The 22,575-nt window shown below is 45.8% G+C and overlaps 2 protein-coding genes across 3 annotated transcripts in view; one reads left to right on the plus strand and one right to left on the minus strand.

Moving 5' to 3' along the window:
- On the plus strand, positions 1–3,047 carry Higd1b (HIG1 hypoxia inducible domain family member 1B). The gene is made up of 3 exons (XM_042673011.1): positions 1–718; positions 1,910–2,044; positions 2,532–3,047. The coding sequence occupies exons 1-3, from the start codon at positions 622–624 to the stop codon at positions 2,594–2,596; spliced, it is 297 nt and encodes a 98-aa protein (XP_042528945.1). The 5' UTR covers positions 1–621; the 3' UTR covers positions 2,597–3,047.
- A 77-nt stretch (positions 3,048–3,124) lies between these two features.
- The window catches only part of Eftud2 (elongation factor Tu GTP binding domain containing 2), a 44,154-nt gene continuing 24,703 nt past the window's right edge, over positions 3,125–22,575 (minus strand). For both annotated transcript variants that reach the window (XM_042672965.1, XM_042672956.1), the window contains exons 12-28: positions 21,222–21,285; positions 20,091–20,181; positions 16,764–16,899; positions 15,550–15,677; positions 13,782–13,975; positions 12,589–12,700; positions 11,191–11,331; positions 10,619–10,720; positions 9,518–9,600; positions 7,814–7,900; positions 7,281–7,407; positions 6,995–7,082; positions 6,261–6,379; positions 6,058–6,152; positions 4,652–4,805; positions 4,368–4,475; positions 3,125–3,573 (exon numbers count right to left, since the gene is read on the minus strand). In XM_042672965.1, the coding sequence (XP_042528899.1) occupies positions 3,478–3,573; positions 4,368–4,475; positions 4,652–4,805; positions 6,058–6,152; positions 6,261–6,379; positions 6,995–7,082; positions 7,281–7,407; positions 7,814–7,900; positions 9,518–9,600; positions 10,619–10,720; positions 11,191–11,331; positions 12,589–12,700; positions 13,782–13,975; positions 15,550–15,677; positions 16,764–16,899; positions 20,091–20,181; positions 21,222–21,285 (1,925 nt within the window). In that variant the 3' untranslated portion in view covers positions 3,125–3,477. The remainder of the gene's footprint in view (positions 3,574–4,367; positions 4,476–4,651; positions 4,806–6,057; positions 6,153–6,260; positions 6,380–6,994; positions 7,083–7,280; positions 7,408–7,813; positions 7,901–9,517; positions 9,601–10,618; positions 10,721–11,190; positions 11,332–12,588; positions 12,701–13,781; positions 13,976–15,549; positions 15,678–16,763; positions 16,900–20,090; positions 20,182–21,221; positions 21,286–22,575) is intronic.

The following is a 22,575-nucleotide window of genomic DNA, read 5'->3' on the forward strand; positions in this document are numbered from 1 at the left end:
TGGAGCAACAGGGGTTCTCAGTCCAGGGATAAAGGTAGTGGGAACAGTTCAGGGACCAGAATTGTTCACTTAGTATTAATGTGCAAAGTATGCTAAATTCTATCGGAATTTAATGTCCCAACACATCAATCTGCCTCTGATGGTTGGGTAATTGGTGCTGTTAACTGGATGGTTCTGGATCCCTGCTACCAGATTTTGCTCAGTAGATCCCTCAGGAGCAACTGTCACAGACCCAAGACTAGAGGGGGCCTCTAAGATTCAAAGACTGTTGCTTTCCAATCACTGGATTTTCCCAGCTGTTTTTCTTGGCAGAAGGATCACACCCATAGGGATGCAGAGGACGGGGAAGCAGAAATCAGTAAAATAAAAATGAACTGGGAAAGAGGCAGATGTTAAGAAAGACATGGAGAAAGTGGCTACGAGTGTCCCACACCCCTGAGACAGGCTACCTGAAGAAGCAATTTTGCAAGTGGAGGCTGGGCTAGGCACAGAAGGATACTAGCAGGTAACACCTTTTCACTCCAGGTGGAAGAGAACTAGGAATTATTACTCTGAGGTATCTCCTTCTAGGACTTGGCTGAAGTCTAGGAGCTCCAGGGGCAAACGTCCAGGTCTAGGATCATGTCTAACAAAAGCTGGTGGGAGCCATCTGACGGTGAGGACACAGTGTCTGAGAAGTTCCTAAGGAAGACCAGGGAGTCTCCTCTGGTGCCCATAGGTAAGTGGGGGAAAAGAATGGAAGTAGGCCTTCTCTCAGAGCAATCATATCTCATCTTTTTTTCTGAAGGTGAATGATATAGGGACAGCAGAGCTTATGTGGTCTGTCTGCTACACAAGAAACTGCTACAATTAGAGTAAGATAGGAGGTGCCAGTCAACTGAGTGCATGGGGACACAGGCAAACGGCACCAACACTAGCCTCAGGATGGAGACTTTGTTTTTGTTTTGTGGGTTGTGGGGCTTGAATTCAGGGCCTAGGCACCATCACCAATCTCTAGTGCTCTATCACTTTGAGCCATAATGCCACTTCCGTTTTTTGAGTGGTTAATTGGAGTCTCTTGGGGGCTTTTCTGCCCTAGCTGGCTTCAAACTGCAGTCCTCAGAGCTCAGCCTCCTGAGTTGCTGGGATTATAGGTAAGCCACTGGTGCCACTGGAGACTTTGAATTATGGACCTCTCAGGGCTTAAGGATTTGTTCTGGGAGGTAGGAGCCAGCAGTGGTTGGAGGAGGACCCAAGAGTTGAGGTCGATGGGGTTGGAGGCATGGCTCAGGTGGCAGAACACCAGCCAATGACAGCATCAGATACTGAGTTTGAGTTCAGGTCTCAGATTAAAAAAACAAAACAGTTTGAGGTGGAGGAAGTCTGGGGTTTGAACTCAGGATCTTGAACTTGTTGGGCTGGGGCTCTACCATTTGAGCCACACTCCCAGACCATGATGTTTTATTTTTTAATTTTTTTATTTTTTTTGGGCCCGGTCATGGGGCCTGAACTCTGGGCCTGGGTGCTGTCCCTCAGCTTTTCAGCTCAAGGCTAGCGCTCTACCACTTGAGCCACAGCACCACTTCCGGCTTTTTTTTTTCTTTTTGCTTATCTGGTGCTGAGGAAGCGAACCCAGGGCCTCATGCATGCAAGGCAAGCGCTCTACCACTGAGCTACCTTCCCAGCCCCCATGATGTTTTATTTTTTTAGGAGGCAAGGGCATCAAGAGAGGGACACAACCAATTTGAAATGCCATTGTGGGGCCACAACTCAACATTCTAATGAGTCCCCTACCACTACTCCTACCTCCATTCCCATGAAAACAGTTGTTCAATCAAGGGTCCTGCCTGCCTAGCCTAGTGAGATGATCTCATCAGGAGAGCCCTGGGCTTGGAGGACAAGGCCCAAGGATCACATTTTCTGCCCTTAGGCTTAGGAGGTTTCCTGGTGGTGGCAGCATATGGGATTTACCGGCTGAAGGCTCGAGGTTCTACCAAGATGTCCATACACCTGATTCACACCAGAGTGGCAGCACAAGCCTGTGCTGTGGGTGCGATCATGCTGGGTAAGCAACTTGGTGAGGCCACAGAAGAATCAAGGCAGAACAGAGAAAGCCTGGGCTCTTCATCATAGAGCTCAAGAGCTCACAAGAGCTCCTGAGACTTTCTCAGGGTTCCCTGTTTCTGACTGATACAGGGTGCAGTCTGTTTCATGAGTTTGCTATAGCAGTGAGAAAAATCCCAGAGCATATAATTGCTAGCTTTAACACCACTAGACATCAGTATAACATGACAGTAACTAGCCTTGGATTGGTCACTTTGAGGTTTCTTACAGAAGGTATGTCAGAGTGCTTTGTGAGCTGTCAGATGGGATGTTCCCAAAGCTATATGGTTGGATGCTTAGAGTAGCTGTTGGGAAACTGGAACAGAAAGCCAAACAGGGAAGCTAGACTCAAGGGAATGGCTAAAAGAACCACTGGGACATCTGGGAGAGCCAGAGGACAAGTGTGGGGACTGGATGCCAAGAGGCAACTCTCTTCCTCCCTTGCACAGGTGCTGTATACACAATGTACAGAGATTTCAGCAAGAGGATGGCACAGGACTCTGGAGAGAAGTAGGAAACCTGAGTGGGCAGAACAGCCCATACCTTGCATCAGTCTCTGATGTACCTAATAAAGTAGTATTGTGGAAAGCCAACTGTTTTCTTCACCTGCAGAGAGTAGAGAAAGGGAATGGTGGTGGTTGTAGGAGAACCCAGTGCAAAGGCGGGAAACCAAAGGGCTCTGACCCCAACTCAGCCAGGGAGACACACAGAAGTGGTAGTCTCCTGAGGAGGTAAGGAGGCCAGGAGGCTTTGGATCACAGAATCTCAACAACTCCCATGCTACTTCAAGACCACATATGGAAGCAGCCTGGAGTGGAGTGGAAGATTGGGGGCAGGGCCTTGAGGCTCACGGGAACACAGAACCAGAGGCAGGCGGCAGGCTTTCCTCCCACCACAGACTGCTTCCCTGGAGACTTAGGCAGGAAGGAGGTTACAGCTGGGAGCACAGGCCGGTGATGCCTCATGGGAGATCACATATCCAGAATGTAAGCATTAGGACTAGAGAAGAGCCGGTTAGATAAAAGAAGCAGGCCAAGCAAGACAGAGGTCAAAATGCTCTGTTCACTTACAAACCATAGTTAGGTTGAATTTGTAAAAAATAAAATTCCATGTAAATCCTGACAATGGGGCCCTTTGAGGTTAAACATTTTCTTTCCCTTCTCTTTCCCGAGGCCCAAGTTTCTCTCTGTTCTTCAGGAATGGAGCCAGGCAGAGGCCACAGAAGTTAGCAGGAGGCCAAGTGCCCCTTCCTTACTGGGACTCTGGGTTGGTGGTTTGTGGGTTATTCCAGATGGCCACAGCAGTTCCCAGACACTCTGACATGAAGGTCAAATGGCACAGATCTCTGCTTCAAGTCCAGGACCTGCGGCCCACCACAGGGAGCAGACACTGCACTCACATGGGGTAATTGAGTACAACATCCTGTTTGGCAAGCTCCAGCAACATAGGATCATCAAAGAACTTGCTGATGCTCACATCTTCACTCAGGCCCTGTAGAGAATGGGACAAATGTAAGACCAAGCTCATGCAGCAGCTAACTGAGCTGTGCACTGTCCAAGACCTGTCTGGGGTGGGGGGAGGAAGAATGGGCTGTTCTAGAAGGTTTTTGTTTTTTTTTTTGATCGGTCACGGGTCTTGAACCCTGGGTCTGGGTGCTGTCCCTCAGCTCTTCAGCACAAGGCCAGCACTCTACCACTTGAACCACAATGCCATTTCTGGTTTTCTGGTGGTTAATTGGAGATGAGAGTCTCACAGGCTTTCCTGTCTGGGCTGGCTTTGAACCGCGATCCTCAGATCTTAGTCTCCAGAGTAGCTAGGATTACAAGTGTGAGCCACCAGCACCCAGCTTTTTTTTTTTTTTTTTTTGTAAGTTGTGGGGCTTGAACTCAGGGCCTAGGCTTTTGTTCAAGGCTAGAGCTCTACCACTTTGAGCTACAGTGCCACTTCGTTTTCTGCTGATTAATTGGAGATAAGAGTCTCATGCACTTTCCTGCCTAGGCTGGTTTTGAACCACGATCCTCAGATATCAGCCTCCTGAATAGCTAGGATTACAGAAGTGAGCCATTAGTGCCTGGCTACAAGCTGTCTTTAGGTTGTTGTCACTGCCCTATTTCCTTTGGGCTATAGTTCTAATTGCCTGAGGATGAACAGCTCATATTTTTCCTTGCTGTGCAGTGAATGCTTTTCAGTTTATAGGCACTTAGGAGAAGAATCCAAAAGGATTCAGAGACCTGGGCTCAGAGACCTGGAGTTGTGGGGGGACAATGGGTTTGAGGGATACATACTTTCCTCCGACGAGTTTTGATCATGAATTCCCGGGCAAGATGAGGAGCTGGCTGTGGCTCTAAGGGGCGGATGACAATGCTCTTGTCCAGAGGATCACCAGGTACAATCTGAAAATAAGAGGGGTTTCTGATGATCCAAGCAGACTCCATAGAAAGTCCTGACCAGAAGCAAGCCTCTTCTCTAGTCAGGTATCTCACTTGGGATTTAGAGGAGGAGCAGGCCAGAGGGGTTGAGCTTTGTAAAAGTGCGAGAGCAAGCTGGCCAGCCTGCCCTGTATTCTCACCTGCCAATGATGGAAGACAGACAAGGAAAACGCCTGTCCTTGGGTGTGAGTCCGCAGATCAGTCTCAAAGCCAAAAGAGTCGATGGCTGGGATGAAAGCTTTGATAGTGTAGAGAGGGGAGCCTGGGATGGGTGCATCCTGAGTTACGTGCCCCCTAAGACAGAAAAAGAAAGGCAGAATCCACAGTTACACGTAAGTCAAAAGCAATGAAGCAATCTGCTTTTTTTTTTTTTTTTGTGCTGGTCCTAGAGTTTGAACTCAGGGCCTGAGTGCTGTTCCCAAGCTTCTTTTACCTTATGCTCAAGGCTGGCACTCTACCACTTCAGCAACAGCTTCACTTCTGGCTTTTTTTTGTTGTTGTTTGGTCTGTTGTGGGGCCTGAACTCTGGGCCTGAGTGCTGTCCCTCAGCTCTTCAGCTCAAGGTGAGTGCTCTACCACTTTGAGCCACAGCACCACTTCCATTTTTTTATTTTTTTCTGGTGGTTAATGGAGATAAGTCTCACAGATTTTCCTGCTCCAGCTGGCTTTGAACTGCGATCCTTAGAGCTCAGCCTTCTGAGTAGCTAGGATTATAGGTGTAAGCCACTGGTGCCTGGTTTACTTCTGGCTTTTTTTTTTTTTTTTTGGGTAGTTTTTAAATTGGAGAGTCTCATAGATTTTCCTGCCTAGACTGGCTTTGAACTGTAATCCTTAGATCTCAGCTGCTGCTGCTTCTTTTTTTTTTAGTCAGTCGTGGGGCCTGAACTCTGGGCCTGGGCACTGTCTCTCAGCTCTTCAGCTCAAGGCTAGCGCTCTATCACTTGAGCCACAGTGCCACTACCAGCTTTTTTTGCTTATATGGTGCTGAGGAATCGAACCCAGGGCCTCATGCATGCGAGGCAAGCATTCTACCACTAAGCCACCTTCCCAGCCCCAGATCTCAGCTTCTTGAGTAGCTAGGATTACAGGCCTGAGCCACTGGTTCCTGACCAATCTGCCCTTTTGTTCAGCTAGTCCTGGGGCTTGAACTCAGGGACTGGGCACTGTTCCTGAGCTTTTGGGATCAAGGCTAATGCTCTACCACTGAGCCACAACTCTACCTCCATCTTTTTTGGTGACTAATTGGAGATAAGAGTTATAGACTTTACTGCCCAGGCTGGCTTTGAACTTCGATCCTCAAGTCTCAGATTCTTGAGTAGCTAGGAGTACAGGCATGAACCACCAGCACCCAGCTCAGAAAAATCATATATTCTCATCTATAGTAAGCTGGGGAATGCCTCATTTACTGCTTTGTTCTGGGAAATTAGCTCACTGGGTTTCTGAGTGGAGAAGTGAGGAGGTTCAGCTTTTCTCTCCTGTAGAGCTGAGGGGTTTGGTGTTCTGCTCTTCCTCTCAGCACTCTTCTCTAACATGATGAGCTGCTTACCTGCGTCTGGCCAGGACAGTGTAAACAGCTGACACACAATCTGCAGGGGCCTGAACCTCTACAAAGTAGTAAGGCTCCATCAGACGAGGGGTGGCCTGCACAGAGCAAGAAGGGCTTAGGCTGAGGATTAAGATTCCTTAGGTCCCCAAAGCCGGGTTCTCCTCAACCAAGGAGGACGGTCCCCTACAATCCTTCTCTCTTACCATGAGGAAGGCAGAGTAGACGACTCTCCTGGCTGTGGGGATGATCTGGCCCCCACCTCGGTGCAGGGGCTCTTGGGCAACCACTGCATCCAGGATCTTAAACTTGACATTTCGAATCACTGAAAAGGAGATGGGGACAGTTGCACGTAGTTCTAGGGCTAGTCCTGGGGCCAGAGCATCTTGCCCCATCTCAGCCATAAAAGATATAGGACAAATATCACAATCAGCAGGGCCTGTAGCAAAGAGGTCAACAGTAAAGCACATAGTGTTTGCTTCAGGCCATGCTTGGACATTCACAACTTTCCCACTGTAGGTGTGGGGTCAATTAACCACTCTAATTACTTATCTCCCTCCCTCTCTTCCCAAATTAAACTCAGGGCCTTGTGTATAGTAGGTAAGTGCTTTATCATTTGAATAATATCTCCAGCCTCTTATCTTTTGGACAACTCCTCTTAACACATCAAAAGATAGATCCTTCAAGAATAAGGAGTAATGTCAGTCTAGCACATCAAAAGATAGATCCTTCAAGAATAAGGAGTAATGTCAGTCTAGAAATGAGTTCATTTCTAGGATATACCAAATACTGAATCCAGGAGAGGAGGAAAGGATGGCTCAGGATGGTTCAATATACTTCAAGTTGTTTTTGCTGCTAGGTCCCATACATGAAGAGCCCACCCCAGATGGCCAGGTGTGAGGGTTTTGGGGACAGACGCAGGAAGTACTTGCAGACTTACACTCATCACATAGGGGCCCCTCCCTGGTTCCCCACTGGAAACCTTGAACGATGCTGTCCTTCACTGAACCAAGAAGAGCCTTGTCCACCTGCACAGAAACATAAGGGCTCCTTAGCAGTCCCCTGGCAATAGCCAATGAATTTAGAGGGAGAAGAAGAACAGAGGAACAACTGTGACAGCACACACTTCTTCATCAGGGGTCACAAATGCCCTTTGGAAATAACACTTTGCACTTCTACTGAGAAGCTTACAGATTGTCATGCAGTTCCTATGGGGTCTGCAGTACCTCTGAGGGCAGGGTATCATCTACCAGGATGTTGGGGCCTGTGGCATCAGGGCCAAAAGCCCAGATAGAACGGGCAGCCAGCAGATCCCAGTCATACTTGGTCTGGAAGAACTCTCCCAGCTTCTTCCTAAGGAGAGAAGGAGAATGTGGAAAGCTCTATGCTGCTGATTTCTAAAGCAATGGAGCCTCCCCTGTCCCCCCCTTTTTTTGTCATGGGGCCTGGCTCTGTCCCTCAGCTCTTCAACTCAAGGCTAGCGCTCTACCATTTGAGCCATAGTGCTACTTCCGGCTTTTTCTGCTTATGTGGTGCTGAGGAATCAAACCCAGGGCCTCATGCATGCAAGGCAAGCACTCTACCACTGAGCCACCTTCCCAGCCCCTGGAGCCTGCCTTTTTAGGGGACAGTCTTGCACCGACACACTGGGTCCAGGACAATAGCAAAGGAGGTACACCTTCCCCAAAGAATATGTGATGTTAGAAACCAGGCAGGTAAGCTGTGTCATCAGCTCTGGGAGGTACAGCTGCATCCCTACCTGTTCCAGGTGATCTGGACCACCTCATTTTCTATATCTTCAGCAAGACCCTTCTCAAGAGGTTCAGCAATCATGGTGATCTTATTCCTGGTGAGAAAGGACATGGGCAATAAGGAGGGTTCAAAAAACTTATAGGGGACATTTCTAAGAAAATGGTAACAAAGCAGACAGTAAGCTGGGTACCAGTGGCTCACACTTATAAACCTACTCAGAGATATGAGAATCAAGGTTTATTTGGCCAGTCACGGGGCTTGAACTCTGGGCTGCGGCATTGTCCTTTAGCTCTTCAGTTCAGGGTAAGCAGTCTACCAATTGAGCCACTGAGCCACTTGGAGGTACGAGTCTCATGGGCTTTCCTGCCCAGACTGGTTTTGAACCACGATCCTCAAATCTCAGCTTCCTGAGTAACTAAAATTACAGGCATGAGCCACTGGCACCCAGTGAGAATCAAGTTTTGAAGCCAGTACAAGCAGAGAAATACATAGATTTATATTTCCAATTAACCAGCAAAAGCTAGAAGTGAAGGTATGGCTCAAGTGTCAGCTGAGAGCATAAAAGCAGAGCAAAAACAATAGGCCCTGATTTGAAGCCCCAGTACTGACAGGAAAAAAAAAAAAAAAAGCATGTGCTTAGTATGTAAGGTGTAGGGTTCCATGGCTAACATTGCAAAAATCAAAGGACTAGGCAAAATTTTAAAATTATGATATGACATAGAGAAGTAGCAATTACGAAACTTCTCTTAGGAGCATCTAAGTCAAAGGATTTCACAGCACAGTGAAGGGACAAGGAGCTGGGGTAAATTCAAGTACTCTAAGTACCCCACTCCAATCCCTAGTCTCTAATTTTACAGTGCTTTGGCTGGGGTAGAACTTTGTTAAATACAGGAGGGAGGCTGTCAGGGCCAGGGACATTGAGTTCCCAGCTTACTTGTTGTTTTTTGGCAACATGGTTTGGGTAAGTAGCCCACACTGTCCCCAAACACACCCTCTTTCTCATACCTGTCAGTACTAAGGCTTGAACTCAGGGCCTGGGCACTGTCCCTGAGCTTTTTTGCTCAAGGCCACTGCATAACTTGAGTCACAGCTCCACTTCTGGCTTTTTTTGTGATTAATACCGGTAGGAGTCTCATGTACTTTCCTGCCTGGGCTGGCTTTGAACCAGGATGCTCAGCCTCCTGAATAGCTAGTATTATAGACATGAGCCACCAGCACCTGGATTATCTGCAAACTCAACCCTCCTGCTTCACCCTCTCCATGCTGGGATGACTGGTGGACACCAACACGCAGTATTCAATTTACCTTTTTTTGTTTTTGCTGGTCCTGGAGCTTGAACTCAAGACCTGGGGTCTGTCCCTGAGTCTCTCTGTGCTCTACCATCTGAGACACAGTGCCACTTCTGGTCTTTTCTGTTCATGTAGTACTGAATAATCAAACCTAGGGCTTCATGCTAGGCAAGCACTCTACCACTAAACCACATTCCCAGCCCTAGCTTTCTTCTTTTTTTTTTTTTTTGGTTGGTTGTGAGGCCTGAACTCTGGGCCTGTGCTCTGTCCCTCAGCTCTACAGCTAGCATTCTACCATTTGAGCCACAGTGCCACTTCCGGCTTTTTCTGCTTATGTGGTGCTGAGGAATTGAACCCAGGGCCTCATGGGTGCAAGGCAAGCACTCTATCACCAAGCCACCTTCCCAGTCCCCATAGCTTACTTCTTATTGGGTGTTTCAGCAAAGCACTTGAGGGAGGATGTTTCCACCACTGTCTCACAAAATGTGACAACTGGGTCAGCCACCTGGGAAATGAAAGAAATTGTGGCAAAGTTAATTTTGCTGGAAGTTCTAACTTCTCTGTGAGCCCCCTCTGCTATAACCAGTATTGAGTGACAGGTACAAGAACAAGTTAAAAAGCTTTCCATATACCACTATTAAATAGTCTGGTAAAATCTGGCGTACTAAAAGATATTCTACTCCTAAGATATGAGTTAGTGGGGGATCAAAGTGGGGCTTTAGTTATGGTCTTCCAAGATAGCTTCTAACATCTGTTTGGTTGTTCACTGCCATTTACTGACAACTCCTGGGGGTCTGAGGAAGCCACTGTTGGAGACCTACTGGTGAGTGCCAGCTCCATTCCCAGCTTATGATGCTCCTGGTTGGTCTGCGGGCCAGAAAAGCCATGTCCCTTGGGGATACCAGCAGAGGCATCTAAGAGGTATATTGATGGCACCTGCCCCAGTAGCACAGGGCTTTGGAGAAAATGTTTGCCTTGATTGAGAGTTGGAGGCCAATCTCCTGGACATAAACCCAGAAAAGCCAGCTCAGGGGAGATTCTCCTTAAAACCTCTTGTCTTGAAAGCCTTGACTTTAAATATAGGACACAGAAAAACTCAGTGACAGGCAACCAGGTCTCTAAAATCTTCCCTGAGAAGGAGCAACAGATAGTGATTTTCTTTTTTCTTTTGGGTCCGGTCGTTGGGCCTGAACTCTGGGCCTCTGGGCCTGGGCGCTGTCTCTCAGCTCTTCAGCTTAAGGCTAGCGCTCTACCACATGAACCACAGCGCCACTTCCAGCTTTTTTCTTTTTGCTTACGTGGTGCTGAGGAATCAAACCCAGGGCCTCATGCATGCAAGGCAAGCGCTCTACCACTGAGCCAACTTCCCAGCCTCAGATAGTGCTTTTCATAGACAGATCTCTTCTCATGGACTCCCTTTATCTTTTAAGAGTCAGGGGATCTAAGATTTGGCTCATGAAATCCCTCTAAAGATAGGAGACAGGCTCTTGCCCAGGCAGGGGCTAAAAAGGGCTTTACTTTACCTTGATGTCTATCTCCGAGTACATCTTCCTCAGATCGTGCATCACACAGTCCAGGTAGAGCTCCCCAGTGCCCAGAATCACATGTTCACCAGATTCTTCCACCTGAAACACAATATTCCATACAGTGACTGTTCCAGCCTCTTCAAGAAGGCTCACTGAAGGCGGGGGTACCAACCAGTTAGTCCTTCAGACATCAGGACCACTCAGCATAATGCTACTGGGAATGAAATTATTGTCTTCATTCTTATTTTATTCTTTTAGGGAAAGATCCTACCCTATGATCATGCATATAAGTTGACCCTTTTGCCCTGGCCAGCTGCTCAGACTCAAAAGTGTATCGAGTTTGATTAATTTACTTGTCTGGAAAATCAATTCAAAGGGTATTTCCCAAGGAAAATACCTAAAGACATTTTTGAGAAACATACATATTCATGCTCATTTGTGTATGGTTTCTAACATAAGTTGCAAAGGCAACAGGTTAGGACCACCTGGTGAATGTGATGAGTCAAATGGCATAAATAAAACAGCCAGAGTAAGCAGGGCATGGATGTCACTGAGGATCTCAGACATACCTTGGTGGTAAGGGAAGGATAGCTCTTGTTGACCTTGCGCAGACCATCAAGCATCTTGGGCAGCTCTGAGGGGTTGACAGGCTCCACAGCAATCTTGATAACAGATGTGGTATTGAACTTCAAAGGCCGGAAAATTTGAGCCTGAAATCCAAAATGAAGAGAAACGAGGGCATCTTAGCAAAGTAGGCAGTGGGTACAGAAATAAGAAAGGACTGAGTCTGGGCTTGCGTCTGTAATCCTAGCTACTCAAGGGGCTGAGATTGGAGGGTTATAGTTCAGAGCCAGCTGGGACTAAAGCCTGTGACACTCTATCTCAAGTAACAGTACGAGCTGTGGGTCTGGTAAGGTGGCTCAGTGGTAGAGTGCTTGCCTTGCATGCATGAGGCCCTGGGTTCGATTCCTCAGCACCAAATAAGTAGAAAAAGCTGGAAGTGGTGCTATGGCTCAAGTGAGAGAGCGCTAGCCTTGAGCTGAAGAGCTGAGGGACAGCGCCTAGGCCCAGAGTTCAGGCCCCACAGCCAAAAAAAAAAAAAATGGTATGAGCTATGCACATGCCAGCTGAGACAAAGCAGAAGGTACTGAGTTCAAGCCACAGTACCAGAAAGAAAGAGAACAGACTGAGAACCTGCTAAAGTTGAGATGTTTCTCAGCCAGAAGCTCTGGGGACAATCTGAAAGGCTATTAATTCCCAGATGTCTTGGCAGAAAAGGATAGGTAGAAACGGGCAAGGAGGTATATGCTTATGATCCTAGTTACTTGGGAGGCACATTCAGGGGAATTTTGAGTTGGGGCCAGATAGGCAAAGTTAGGACTCTATCTGAAACAAAACAAAACCCAACAAAATAAAAACAAAAAGGCTAAGAGCATGGCTCAGGTGCTAGAATGCAAGGCCTCAAGTCCAATCCCTATTTATCCCCTCCCTATATCCCCCACAAAAGAGAAGTAGAAAACAAAAAGGAGCCAGGCACTGGTGGCTTATGCCACCAGGAGGCTGAGATCTGAGGATCACGGTTCAAAGCCAGCCCGGGCAGGAAAGCCTGCGAGATTCTTATCTTCAATTAACCACCAGAAAACCAGAAGTGGCTCTGTGGCTCAAGCAGTAGAGCGCTAGACTTGAGCTGAAGAGCTCAGGGACAGCACCCAGGCCCAGAGTTCAAGCCCCACAACTGACAAAAAGAAAGAAAACAAAAAGAACACTTCCTTATCCCTAGCATTAGCACTAAACAGAGGAGAATGCAGGAGGATGAGAACTGGGAGGCTGAGTCCAGGCTGGAACCAAGAAGTGGCAGTGACTCTGGGTCAGAGCCCTTAAGTTCTACTGTGTTTGCTCACAGGTACTGTGGTTCCTTGTGCCCCTCTAGCTTAAGCCCATCCAGCTGGCCTCTGTAGAACTCTTACCTCCTCATTGCCTCTAGGTTCAGTTATGGTTGCTGTCTTCACAATTGGCTGATCAACACCTTCAATCAGAACCCAGTTGCCAGCAGGAACACGGTTCACCTCAATGTGGTACCTGGGGCAACATTCATTAAAAAGCCATGGAACTTAGGCACATTTCATAAAAATGTATAGGCTATGGGCCAGGAGTAGAAGTAAGCAAAACAGATACATTCTACCTGGAGAGATATAATGATCATATAACCACAAATACATGACAAGTACTAAAAAGTGTTTTCATTCTTCAAAAATCTAATTTTAATTGGAAGCTCATGATAAAAAAAAAATTTGTTCAAGACGTCAAATATTAAGGGAATGCAAAAGACACTCAATTTTCCAAGCCCTTTGATTTTTCCCAGTCATCACTGAAGCAGAGCATACATATTAAGGACAGTACTGCCTTCGTTCTGGCTTGTCAACTGAGATGCCAAACTCATAAACTGACAAGTAGCTCAGAGGTCCAAGCTAAATTTGATTCAGCAGAGTAGGATGCTACAAGCAACACAAAAAAGCCTATGGTCTTGTCAAAGAATAAACAAAGGATGTTGGGAAACAATTTCTTTTTTTTTTTTTTGAGGGGGGGAAAGATGGTCGTAACTTAAGGAACACAAAAGTGGAAAAAAGGATTAAAATAAGTAAAAGTAGAAATCTTGCCAAAAAATTTCATTCTAAAGGAAAGGAAATTTCATCCAAAAGAAAGAAAGGCTGGTGGCATTATGCCAACAGTAGCTGCCCTTTGGCTCAAACAACCTTAAAAGCTGACAGATGTGGGCTGGGAAGGTGGCTCAGTGGTAGAGTGCTTGCCTTGTATGCATGAGGCCCTGGGTTCAATTCCTCAGCACCACATAAGCAAAAAAGAAAAAAGCCAGAAGTGGCGCTGTGGCTCAAGTGGTAGAGCATTAGCCTTGAGCTAAAGAGCTGAGGGACAGCGCCCAGGCCCAGAGGCCCAGAGTTCAGGCCCCGCGACTGGACCCCCCCCCCCCACAAAAAAAGGCTGACAGATGTGCTGTGAGGTACATTTTATCCCCACTCTGTGGAGCCAGGCAACTCCTATGTTTCCAAGGAGGAAACACCCCTTTCTATCCTGAAACATTCAGTCCTAGGGCAGTGGATAACATATGACCCTTGCCCAAGCCCAATATTCTGGTTGTTGGTACCTGGCCACAGAGATCCAAAGACGGCCCACGGTGCAAATTTGGGAGTCTTCCTCATCCTCCAGTGTGTAGTTCTCCCCTAGCACTTTGACAGGCTGCCCAGCATGAATTGTACCACTTAGCACCCGGCCAAAAGCGTGAAATTGAACTCCATCATCTGTACTATACATCTTAGTAGTATGGCACATCAGAGGGCCCTGGAAGAGGGGACAAAATGAAGTTTCAACCACATGCACTCTGTGGGGAAGAACCCATCTCCACCTCCCTTGATGGCAATGACATGAGCTCTATAAGGAGAAACCCAACATGAGCTCTATAAGGAGAAACCCAACAAAGGATTATGTAGTGGTTGTCTGGGAAAATTCCAAACCATGCTTTATCCCCTCCCTGTAACTAGGGGTAATAGGAAACACAAGCATAGAAAATGCTTTTTTTATTTTTCAGAGGGAGAGTGTCAGTTTAGAATGGCAGATTGGAATAAGCAAGATTACTTGTCCTAAATTTCCTGAGAATAGAATTCACAATTCTCAACCTATTGTAGGCTTATAAAGATAAACTAGATTGCCTAACTAATTGGTGGGAAAGATATTTGTTTTTGTTTTTTGGGTGCCTAGGGATTAAACCTGGGCCTCACCCTAGTAGTGAGGCCTATATCCCAGCCCTGGAAAAAGGTTTTTCAACACCAAGACTGACAAAATGGGCTCCCATTGGCTGAATCTTTACTCTCCGCCAGTTATCATCCCTTTCTTTCTCTTTCTCTCCTTTTTCTCCTTTCTCTTCTCTCCTTCCTTCCTTCCTTCCCTCCCTCCCTCTCTTTCTTCCTTCCTTCCTTTCTTGAACTCTAGGGGCTTGAACTCTAGGCCTGGGCACTGTTTCTCAGCTCTTCAGCTCAAGGCTAGTGCTCAAGCCACAGCCCGACTTCTGGTTTCCTGGTAGCTAATTGGAGTTAAGAGTCTCATGGATTTTCCTGCCTGCGCTGGCTTTGACTTGTGATCTTCAGATCTCAGCCTCCTGAGTAGCTAGGATTATAGGTGTGAGCCACTGGTATCCGGCTTTAATCTTTTTTTTTCCCCCCAGTCGTGGGGCTTGAACTCGGCCTGGGCACTGTCCCTCAGCTCTTCAGCTCAAGGCGAGTGCTCTACCACTTGAGCCACAGCACCACTTCCAGTTTTCTAGTGGTTTATTGGAGATAAAGAGTCTCACAGACTTTCCTGCCCAGGCTGGCTTTGAACCATGATCCTCAGATCTCAGCCTCCTGAGTAGCTAGGATTACAGGCATGAGCCACCAGTGCCCGGCCCAGCTTTAATTCTTTTTTTTTTTTTTTGGATCCAGTCGTGGGGCCTGAACTCTGAACTCTGGGCCTGGGCGCTGTCCCTCAGCTCTTCAGCTCAAGGCTAGTGCTCTACCACTTGAGCCACAGCACCACTTCTGGCTTTTTTTCTTTTTGCTTATGTGGTGCTGAGAAATCGAACCCAGGGCCTCAGGCATACAAGGCAAGCGCTTTACCACTGAGCCACCTTCCCAGCCCCTCAGCTTTAATTCTTATAACAATCACTCACATACTACCCTCATATTATAGACCATAACCTTGAGATTCGGAAAGTATGAGCAATGTCCCCATGGTCACATCACTAGTACGGGCAACATAAAGCTTTGAAATCTAGCCTGATTCTTGTCACAGGGAAGGGCAGGCAAGGATGGAAAAGAAATCACATCTCTCAAGAATTAGAATTAGAATAGGAGGGCGGCTGGGGAATCACACTTCCTTACATCAGGGTCACAGTCACTCATGGCCTCGCCAAGGTCAGAGTCTATACCACCAGTATAAGTGTGCTCAATCTTTGGCTTGGCGCCCACTTTTGGAGAAGGGATATGCTGCACACACATGTCCACAAAGCCTGTGAAGGGAAAAGAGAAAGCTATTACAACACATTCTCATAGGAGGAAGTGGGCAGCAATTCTGGACCTATTCATAATAGCCAGAAAGCTAACTGTTAGGGATCTGATGCTTAGCTCAAAAGCTATGCAGCCTTGAGTCTGGGGAAGTGATAATAGGAGGAGAATACTAAAAAATTAGGAGTCAAGAGAAATAGAAGAACCAGGTCTTGGTGGTACATGAGTTCTTGAAAGCTGAGAAACTTAAAGCACCTGTAACAGTTCTCAGCCAGAGATATATACCTTTACTGAGTATAAGCATTTACTGACCACCTACATTTGCTAGATAAGCACCCCATTTTGCTTCTATATTTACATCTCAAAATTCTTCCCCTTTGAGATACTACGTATATGTTTCTAGTCAAACTACTATTTTCCCAACAGATTAGTAAACCATAAAAGAGACCACTGAATAGCACACTGGGATAGGTATGATGCTCTCTTCTTTTTTTTGCAATATTGGGGGGAGGGAATCAAACCTAGGGTCTTGAGCAGGCAAAGACAAGTGCTTCATAACTGAGCAACATTCTCTGTTCAAGATGTGTCTACTTTTTGTTGTTGTCCAGTGTGTCTCAGACTGTTGACCAGACATAATGGATTATTAAAATTACCTATTTGAGGAGTCCAGACACCTAGTTCCCACCAGACTTGAATCTGAGAGTACTGAGAAGATCTGATTCCTTATTATACTTTGCAGAGATAAGATTTTTGATACCTTCTACTAGGCAAAACATCTAGTAAAAAAAACACTGCAGTCTAACAGTCTTACAGCTGGACACCAGTAGTTCATACCTGTAATCTTAGCCACGGAGGAGGCTGAGGTCTGAGGACTGTGGTTCAAAGCCAGCCCTGGGAAGGAAAGTCTGTAAAGCTCTTATCTCCCATTAACCACAAAAAGCTCAAAGTGGAGCTGTGGCTAGCCTTCAGCACAGAAAAAAAAAAAAAAGTCTTAGAACTCTGGCCACCACTGCCAGTAAGGAGAGCTCTCTCATGCTACTTGTGGCAGGACCCACAGAAGATAATGTTAAGAGCCATGAGCTCTTTCTCACCTGTGAACTCTCCAAAGAACTTTTTGCAGACTAGCCTGAGCAGAGGGCGGATGTTCAGCTTCAGCTCCTCCTTGGTAAGATGGATGCCAAGCTCATCTAGTGTCCTTGGGAGGCTGGTGTCTACATCTCCCACCACCTGTGAGCATATCAGACACGAGGTTAGCTGTAGTAAGAGCCTCAGTGATACAGAAGAGAATGAAGGAGGCCAAAAGGTAATCTGAAGAGCAATTTTATACAGGGAGAACTCTTGGCAAGAACAGTTTGGTTTCAGGAAACCCTTCAAATCAAACTCCCAAATTGATGGATATACCAAGCATTCAGTTTCATTATTGTGAGTGCTGCCTCCTGGTGTCTGAAAAGCAGTATTGTTCTCACTCAGGAAATCCCTCAACCTTCCTACTTAAGAGAGGGCTCAGATTTAGAGACTAGTGCACTAGAAGGAACCAAAAAAGGCCACTTGGCAGTCCATCCTGACAGGATAGGGCCAGGCTAAATCATTCTCAGTAGACTCAAGGTCTCTATTGAGGAAGATTCTATAAATTTCTTTTATTAATCCATTTCAGTCTGACATGAGATACAAAATGTTTTTCAGGACTGATAAATTTTACTTGTTATTTTGTCTTGTTGCTATGTTTTGTTCTGTTATTGGCCACACACATACTGAGACTGTGTCCTCTGTGTGTGGGGCTTACTAAACACCTGTGCATTTTATTACTGTCTAGGGAGAGAAGTCTGTATGCAAATTCCTGTATGATATTTTTATCCTTGTGGTCCTGCACTTCATTTTTTTTACTCTTACTTGGCATGTTTTTCTTGTATTTGTTTTTGTTTTTTGCCAGTCCTGAGGTTTGAACTCTTCCTGAGCACTGTCCCTGAGCTTTTTTGCTCAAGGATAGCACTCTACCACTTTAGCCACAGCTTTTTGTTTGTATGTGGTACAGAGGAATTGAACCCAGGGCTTCATGAACGCTAGGCAAGCACTCTACCATTAAGCCACATTCCCATCCCCTTAGCATGTTCTTAGTTTTATTAGCATATATTAATTGTACAAAGGACTTTTCCATATATGCATTCAATATATTTTGAGTTCACCCTTCTATTTTCCATTTTAATTAATTTTTAATGGGTTTCATTATTCTATTTTCAGACCTTTATATAAATTATGTCAACCAAAACCATTTCCCCATTACCCTCTTCTTTGCCCACCCCTGGCAGCTTGTTCTTGTTCTTAAACAGTCCCAGTTTTACATTCATAGTCCTGCACTTTAAGGAGTACAAATTCATATAAATATATTGGCCAAGTGTGGTGGTTCAAGCCTTGTTCAAGGATTGTGGTCTAAGGCCAGCTTGGGCAAAAAGTCTGACCCATTTCAATCAACAATCTGGGTAAAGTGGCACACAATTGTGAACCTAGGTATACAAAAGGCCATAGGTAGATAGGAGGATCTAGGTCTAATAATGGCTCTGGTGGGTAGGAGGGGGACACAAAAATGCAAGACCTTACCTGAAAAATAACCAAACCAAAAAAAGGTCTGGGGGTTGGCTCAAGTGGTAGAACCCAAGCATAAGGCCTTGAGTCCAAACCCCAGTATTATTATTATTTTTTGGGGGGCCAGTTGTGGGGCCTGAACTCTGGGCCTGGGAGCTGTCCCTCAGCTCTTCAGCTCAAGGCTAGTGCTCTACCACTTGAGCCACAGCGCCACTTCCGGCTTTTTGCTTTTTGCTTATGTGGTGCTGAGGAATTGAACCCAGGGCCTCAGGTATGCAAGGCAAGCGCTCTACCACTGAGCCAGCTTCCCAGCCCAAACCCCAGTATTATTAACAAAACAAAAATACAGTTTCATTCTTTTCTTTTCGTTTCATTCTTTTCCTTAGAGCATCTTATAAGTTGAACTTTATTTTTAATAATTACGGAAGTGTCCTTTCAATCTGCCAAACATCATACACAATCATGCTCAGAATGGAAATTTCAATAAAGTTCATGCAGCCATACTTCCTAGGTTCTTTTTAAACCTAGACAGTCTCATTATATTGCCCAAGTTGGTCAGGTGGGCTCAGGTGATCTCCCTGCCTTAGTTTCTTAAGTAGCTGAACTTACAGGCATATAGCCCCATGCCCAGAACTTGGGCTTGAACTCAGGGCCTTGCCCTCTCACTCAGACTTTTCTGCTCATGGCTGACACTCTACCACTTAAGTCACACATCCACTCCTGACTTTTTGCTAGTTAGAAATAAGAGTCCTGAGGATTTATTTGTCCAGGTGAACTTCAAACTAAGAGTCTCAGATTTGTTTCTTTTTTTCTTTTTGTCAGTCATGGGGCCTGAACTCTGGGCCTGGGCGCTGTCCCTCAGCTCTTCAGCTCAAGGCTAGCGCTCTACCACTTGAGCCACAGCACAGCACCACTTCTGGCTTTTTCTGCTTATGTGGTGCTGAGGAATCAAACCCAGGGCCTCATGCATGCAAGGCAAGCACTCTACCACTGAGCCACCTTCCCAGCCCTCAGATTTGTTTCTTGAGTAGGCTAGATTCCAAATGTGAGCCACCAGTGCCCAGCTGTAGCTGAGTTTGTCTGTTTGTTTTTCTTTTTTAAATTATAAAGGTGATGGACAGAGGGGTTACAGTTATATAAGCCAGGTAATGAGTACCTTTCTTTTTGGACAATGTCACCACTTTGTAGCCAATGCATAAAGCACTTCATTTTATGAGATGTAACAAAATTTATTTAATCAGATTTTCATTGATAAACATCTAAGTTTTTTTCTTATCATTCAATCAGACAATGCTATAACATAGCTTTATTTAATATACATTAATACAGGGAAAGCTTTCACAATTATATCAGTAAGTTAATTAATTAGTGAGCATATGTCCACATACTTTCTCTAGATTATGCCTTTTCTTTGTTTTCCACCTCCTGTGTTCCTCTAACTTACATAGCACTATTGGAATTAAAAGTACTGTATTCTAGATGCAAAAAGATTTATAACAGCCGGGTATAATCCTAGCTCACGCCTGTAATCCTAGCTACTCAGGAGGCTAAGATCTGAGGATCACAATTTAAAGCCAGCCTGAGCAGGAAAGTCCGTGAGACTCTTATCTCCGATAAACCACTCAGAAAACTGGAAGTGGAGCTGTGGTCAAGTGGTAGAGGCTCAGGGACAGCACCTCGGCCCAGAGTTCAAGTCTCACGACCGACCACCACTACCACCAACAAAAGATTTATAATAAACAACTGGTGACACTCTCATCCTAGCAAAACAAACTAAGCAGAGAAGAGCAGAGAAGAAACTGAGTTCACCAGCTTTTCTACCTTGTCAAGACACTTACCTGAGCAAGGATCTTATAAAGGGGCTCCAAGATAAACTCCACGAAGCTTCTCTGGGAGCTGCTAGTTGGGGCCTTTTTTGTGAATTTTCGCCTAGAGAAAAGAATTCTTTGAGTGACACTGGAGGTAGAAGGCAACATGAATGACCACAGGGTGCACTGTCTAAACTATGAATCTGAGTAGTAATCAATAGAGGTCTATGTATGTGATCATAGTAAGAATATACGTTGTGGTTCTCCTGCATGCCTCAGCTAAACTTGAATACTCAGGAAAAAACGAGCTTCTCATTAACACAGCTCATGGATGTCAATCCACTCAAGACAGGAGAAAGAACAGTTTATATCTATGTAAAAAGTACATTTTTAAATTTTTTGCTTGTCCTAGAGCTTGAACTCTGGGCCTGGGTGCTGATTCTGAGCTCCTCTTGCTTAAGGCTAGTGATCTACCACTTGAGCCACAGCACCACTTCTAGATTTTTCTGAATAGTTTATTGGAGACAAGAGTTTCATGGACTTTCCTGCCCGGGCTGGCTTTGAATGGCAATCCTCGGTTCTCAGCCTCCTGAGTAGCTATGATTACAGGCATAAAACACTGGTTCCCAGCAAAAAAAAAAGTTTTTTTTTGTTTTTTTTTTGTGTCGGTTATGGAGCTTGAACTCTGGGCCTGAGTGCTGTCCCTCAGCTCTTCAGCTCAAGGCTAGCACTCTACCACTTGAGCTACAGGGCCACTTCCGGTTTTCTGGTGGTTTATTGGAGATAAGAGTTTCATGGACTTTCCTGCCTGGGCTTGCTTTGAACCTGATCTACCCGATCCTAAGATCTCAGCCTCCTGAGTAGCTAGGATTACAGGCATGAGTCACCAGCCAGTCATGGGGCCTAAACTCTGGGCCTGGGCGTTGTCCCTGTGCTCTTCAGCTCAAGGCTAGCGCTCTACCACCTGAGCCACAGCACCACTTCCGGCTTTTTCTGCTTATGTGGTGCTGAGGAATAGAACCCAGGGCCTCATGAATGCAAGGCAAGCACTCTACCAGTGTGCCACCTTCCCAGCCCTAAAATAGGTTTTAATCTTAGGAACTTATCTGCCCTTGCTTACTGGGATGCTAGATGCAGACTCTCGTTTTATACTGTACTTACGTTTTAGGGTTGAAATAGATGTCACCCCAGAGTCTTTTAGCAAATTCCTGGTAATTAATGTCACCTACAGAAGAAGCCACATGATTATAATCTATCTAGCACAGTGTTGACTGAAATTCTCTTTCAGATGTTATAAGTAGGAATTTCTTTCTAGAAAGGGTTTCTTTCTAGGTGTTTCCTTTTTCTTTTTTTTGGTTGGTAGTGGGGCTTGCTCTGCAGCTCAAGGTGAGCACTCTACCACTTGAGCTACAGCGCCACTTCCGGTTTTCTGGTGGTTTTTATTGGAGATAGGAGTCTCACGGTCTCTCCTGCCTGGGCTGGCTTTGAACCGCGATCCTCAGATCTCAGCCTCCTGAGTAGCTAGGGTTACAGGCGTGAGCCACCAGCGCCCGGCTCTCTAGGTGTTTCCTTTTAATAGGCAGGAAGACATGGCCATTGAGGTATAAAGAACAGGGCTAGGGCAATGTTGAGAGAGCCAAAAGTGAGAATCCATGTTACTTGTTTGGCTTTTTTTTTGCCCTCTTGGGGCTTGAACTCAGAGCCTGGGCACAGTACCTTAGCTTCTTTTGCTCAAGGTTAATGCTCACCTAAAGCACCACTTCCAGCTTTTTCTGTGTATGTGGTACTGAGGAATCGAACACAGGGCTTCATGCATGGTAAGCAAGCACTCTATCACTAAGCCACATTCCCAGCCCCTCCATGTTATTTCTTTTCCAGTAAGTGCAGGACTGAGCTATGAACAGGGGCATGGTCTATAACTTTTCCTGATGAAACAGGATCAAATGCCTGTCTGTGTTGTCTGCCTTCAGTGAAACTCCATCTTTTTTGCAAGTAGACTTTACTGCTTATTTTTTTCTAGATATATCTGTAAGGTATACTCTATTGCTATTGTAGGCCACCTGCCAGCTGCAGCATTGGCATGAAGCTCTGCCAAGTCCTACAAGTCTGGCAGGCCATCACCAAGTCTCTAGAGAGAAAATATCAGGGGCAACCTTTGTCTCATGTTGTACCAACTGTAAATTTGACTTCAAGGAAAAACTTGGTCAGACTGAACCAAGGGAATATGGTATGCAAAGACATATTCATTAATCTGGGGAATGAATGAATACTAGAGAATTTGAACTCAAGGTTTTATGCTGGCTAAGCAGACACTCTACCTCTTGAGCCATGCCTCCAGCCCAACTATGGAATTTATTTATTTACAAGTTTCAGGACCAGCATACACGCACGCACGCACGCACGCACGCACGCACGCACGCACGTGCATTGCTGGCAAGAGTAATTCCTATTTCACTAATCCTGTCTCACTCTAAGAGAGATTTTTTTTTGGTCGGTCATGGGGCTTGAACTTTGG

This window comes from Dipodomys spectabilis, unplaced genomic scaffold, assembly GCF_019054845.1.
Source record: "Dipodomys spectabilis isolate Male_0828 unplaced genomic scaffold, ASM1905484v1 ptg000018l, whole genome shotgun sequence".
NCBI lineage: Eukaryota > Metazoa > Chordata > Mammalia > Rodentia > Heteromyidae > Dipodomys > Dipodomys spectabilis.

What these genes read in the sequence shown, in the direction of transcription:
- Higd1b (XM_042673011.1), top strand. Translation starts at nt 622, where the DNA reads ATGTCTAACAAAAGCTGGTGGGAGCCATCTGACGGTGAGGACACAGTG. An exon ending in GTCTCCTCTGGTGCCCATAG is followed by an intron (nt 719 to 1,909) that starts GTAAGTGGGGGA and finishes TTCTGCCCTTAG; the next exon opens with GCTTAGGAGGTTTCCTGGTG. An exon ending in TGTGGGTGCGATCATGCTGG is followed by an intron (nt 2,045 to 2,531) that starts GTAAGCAACTTG and finishes TCCCTTGCACAG; the next exon opens with GTGCTGTATACACAATGTAC.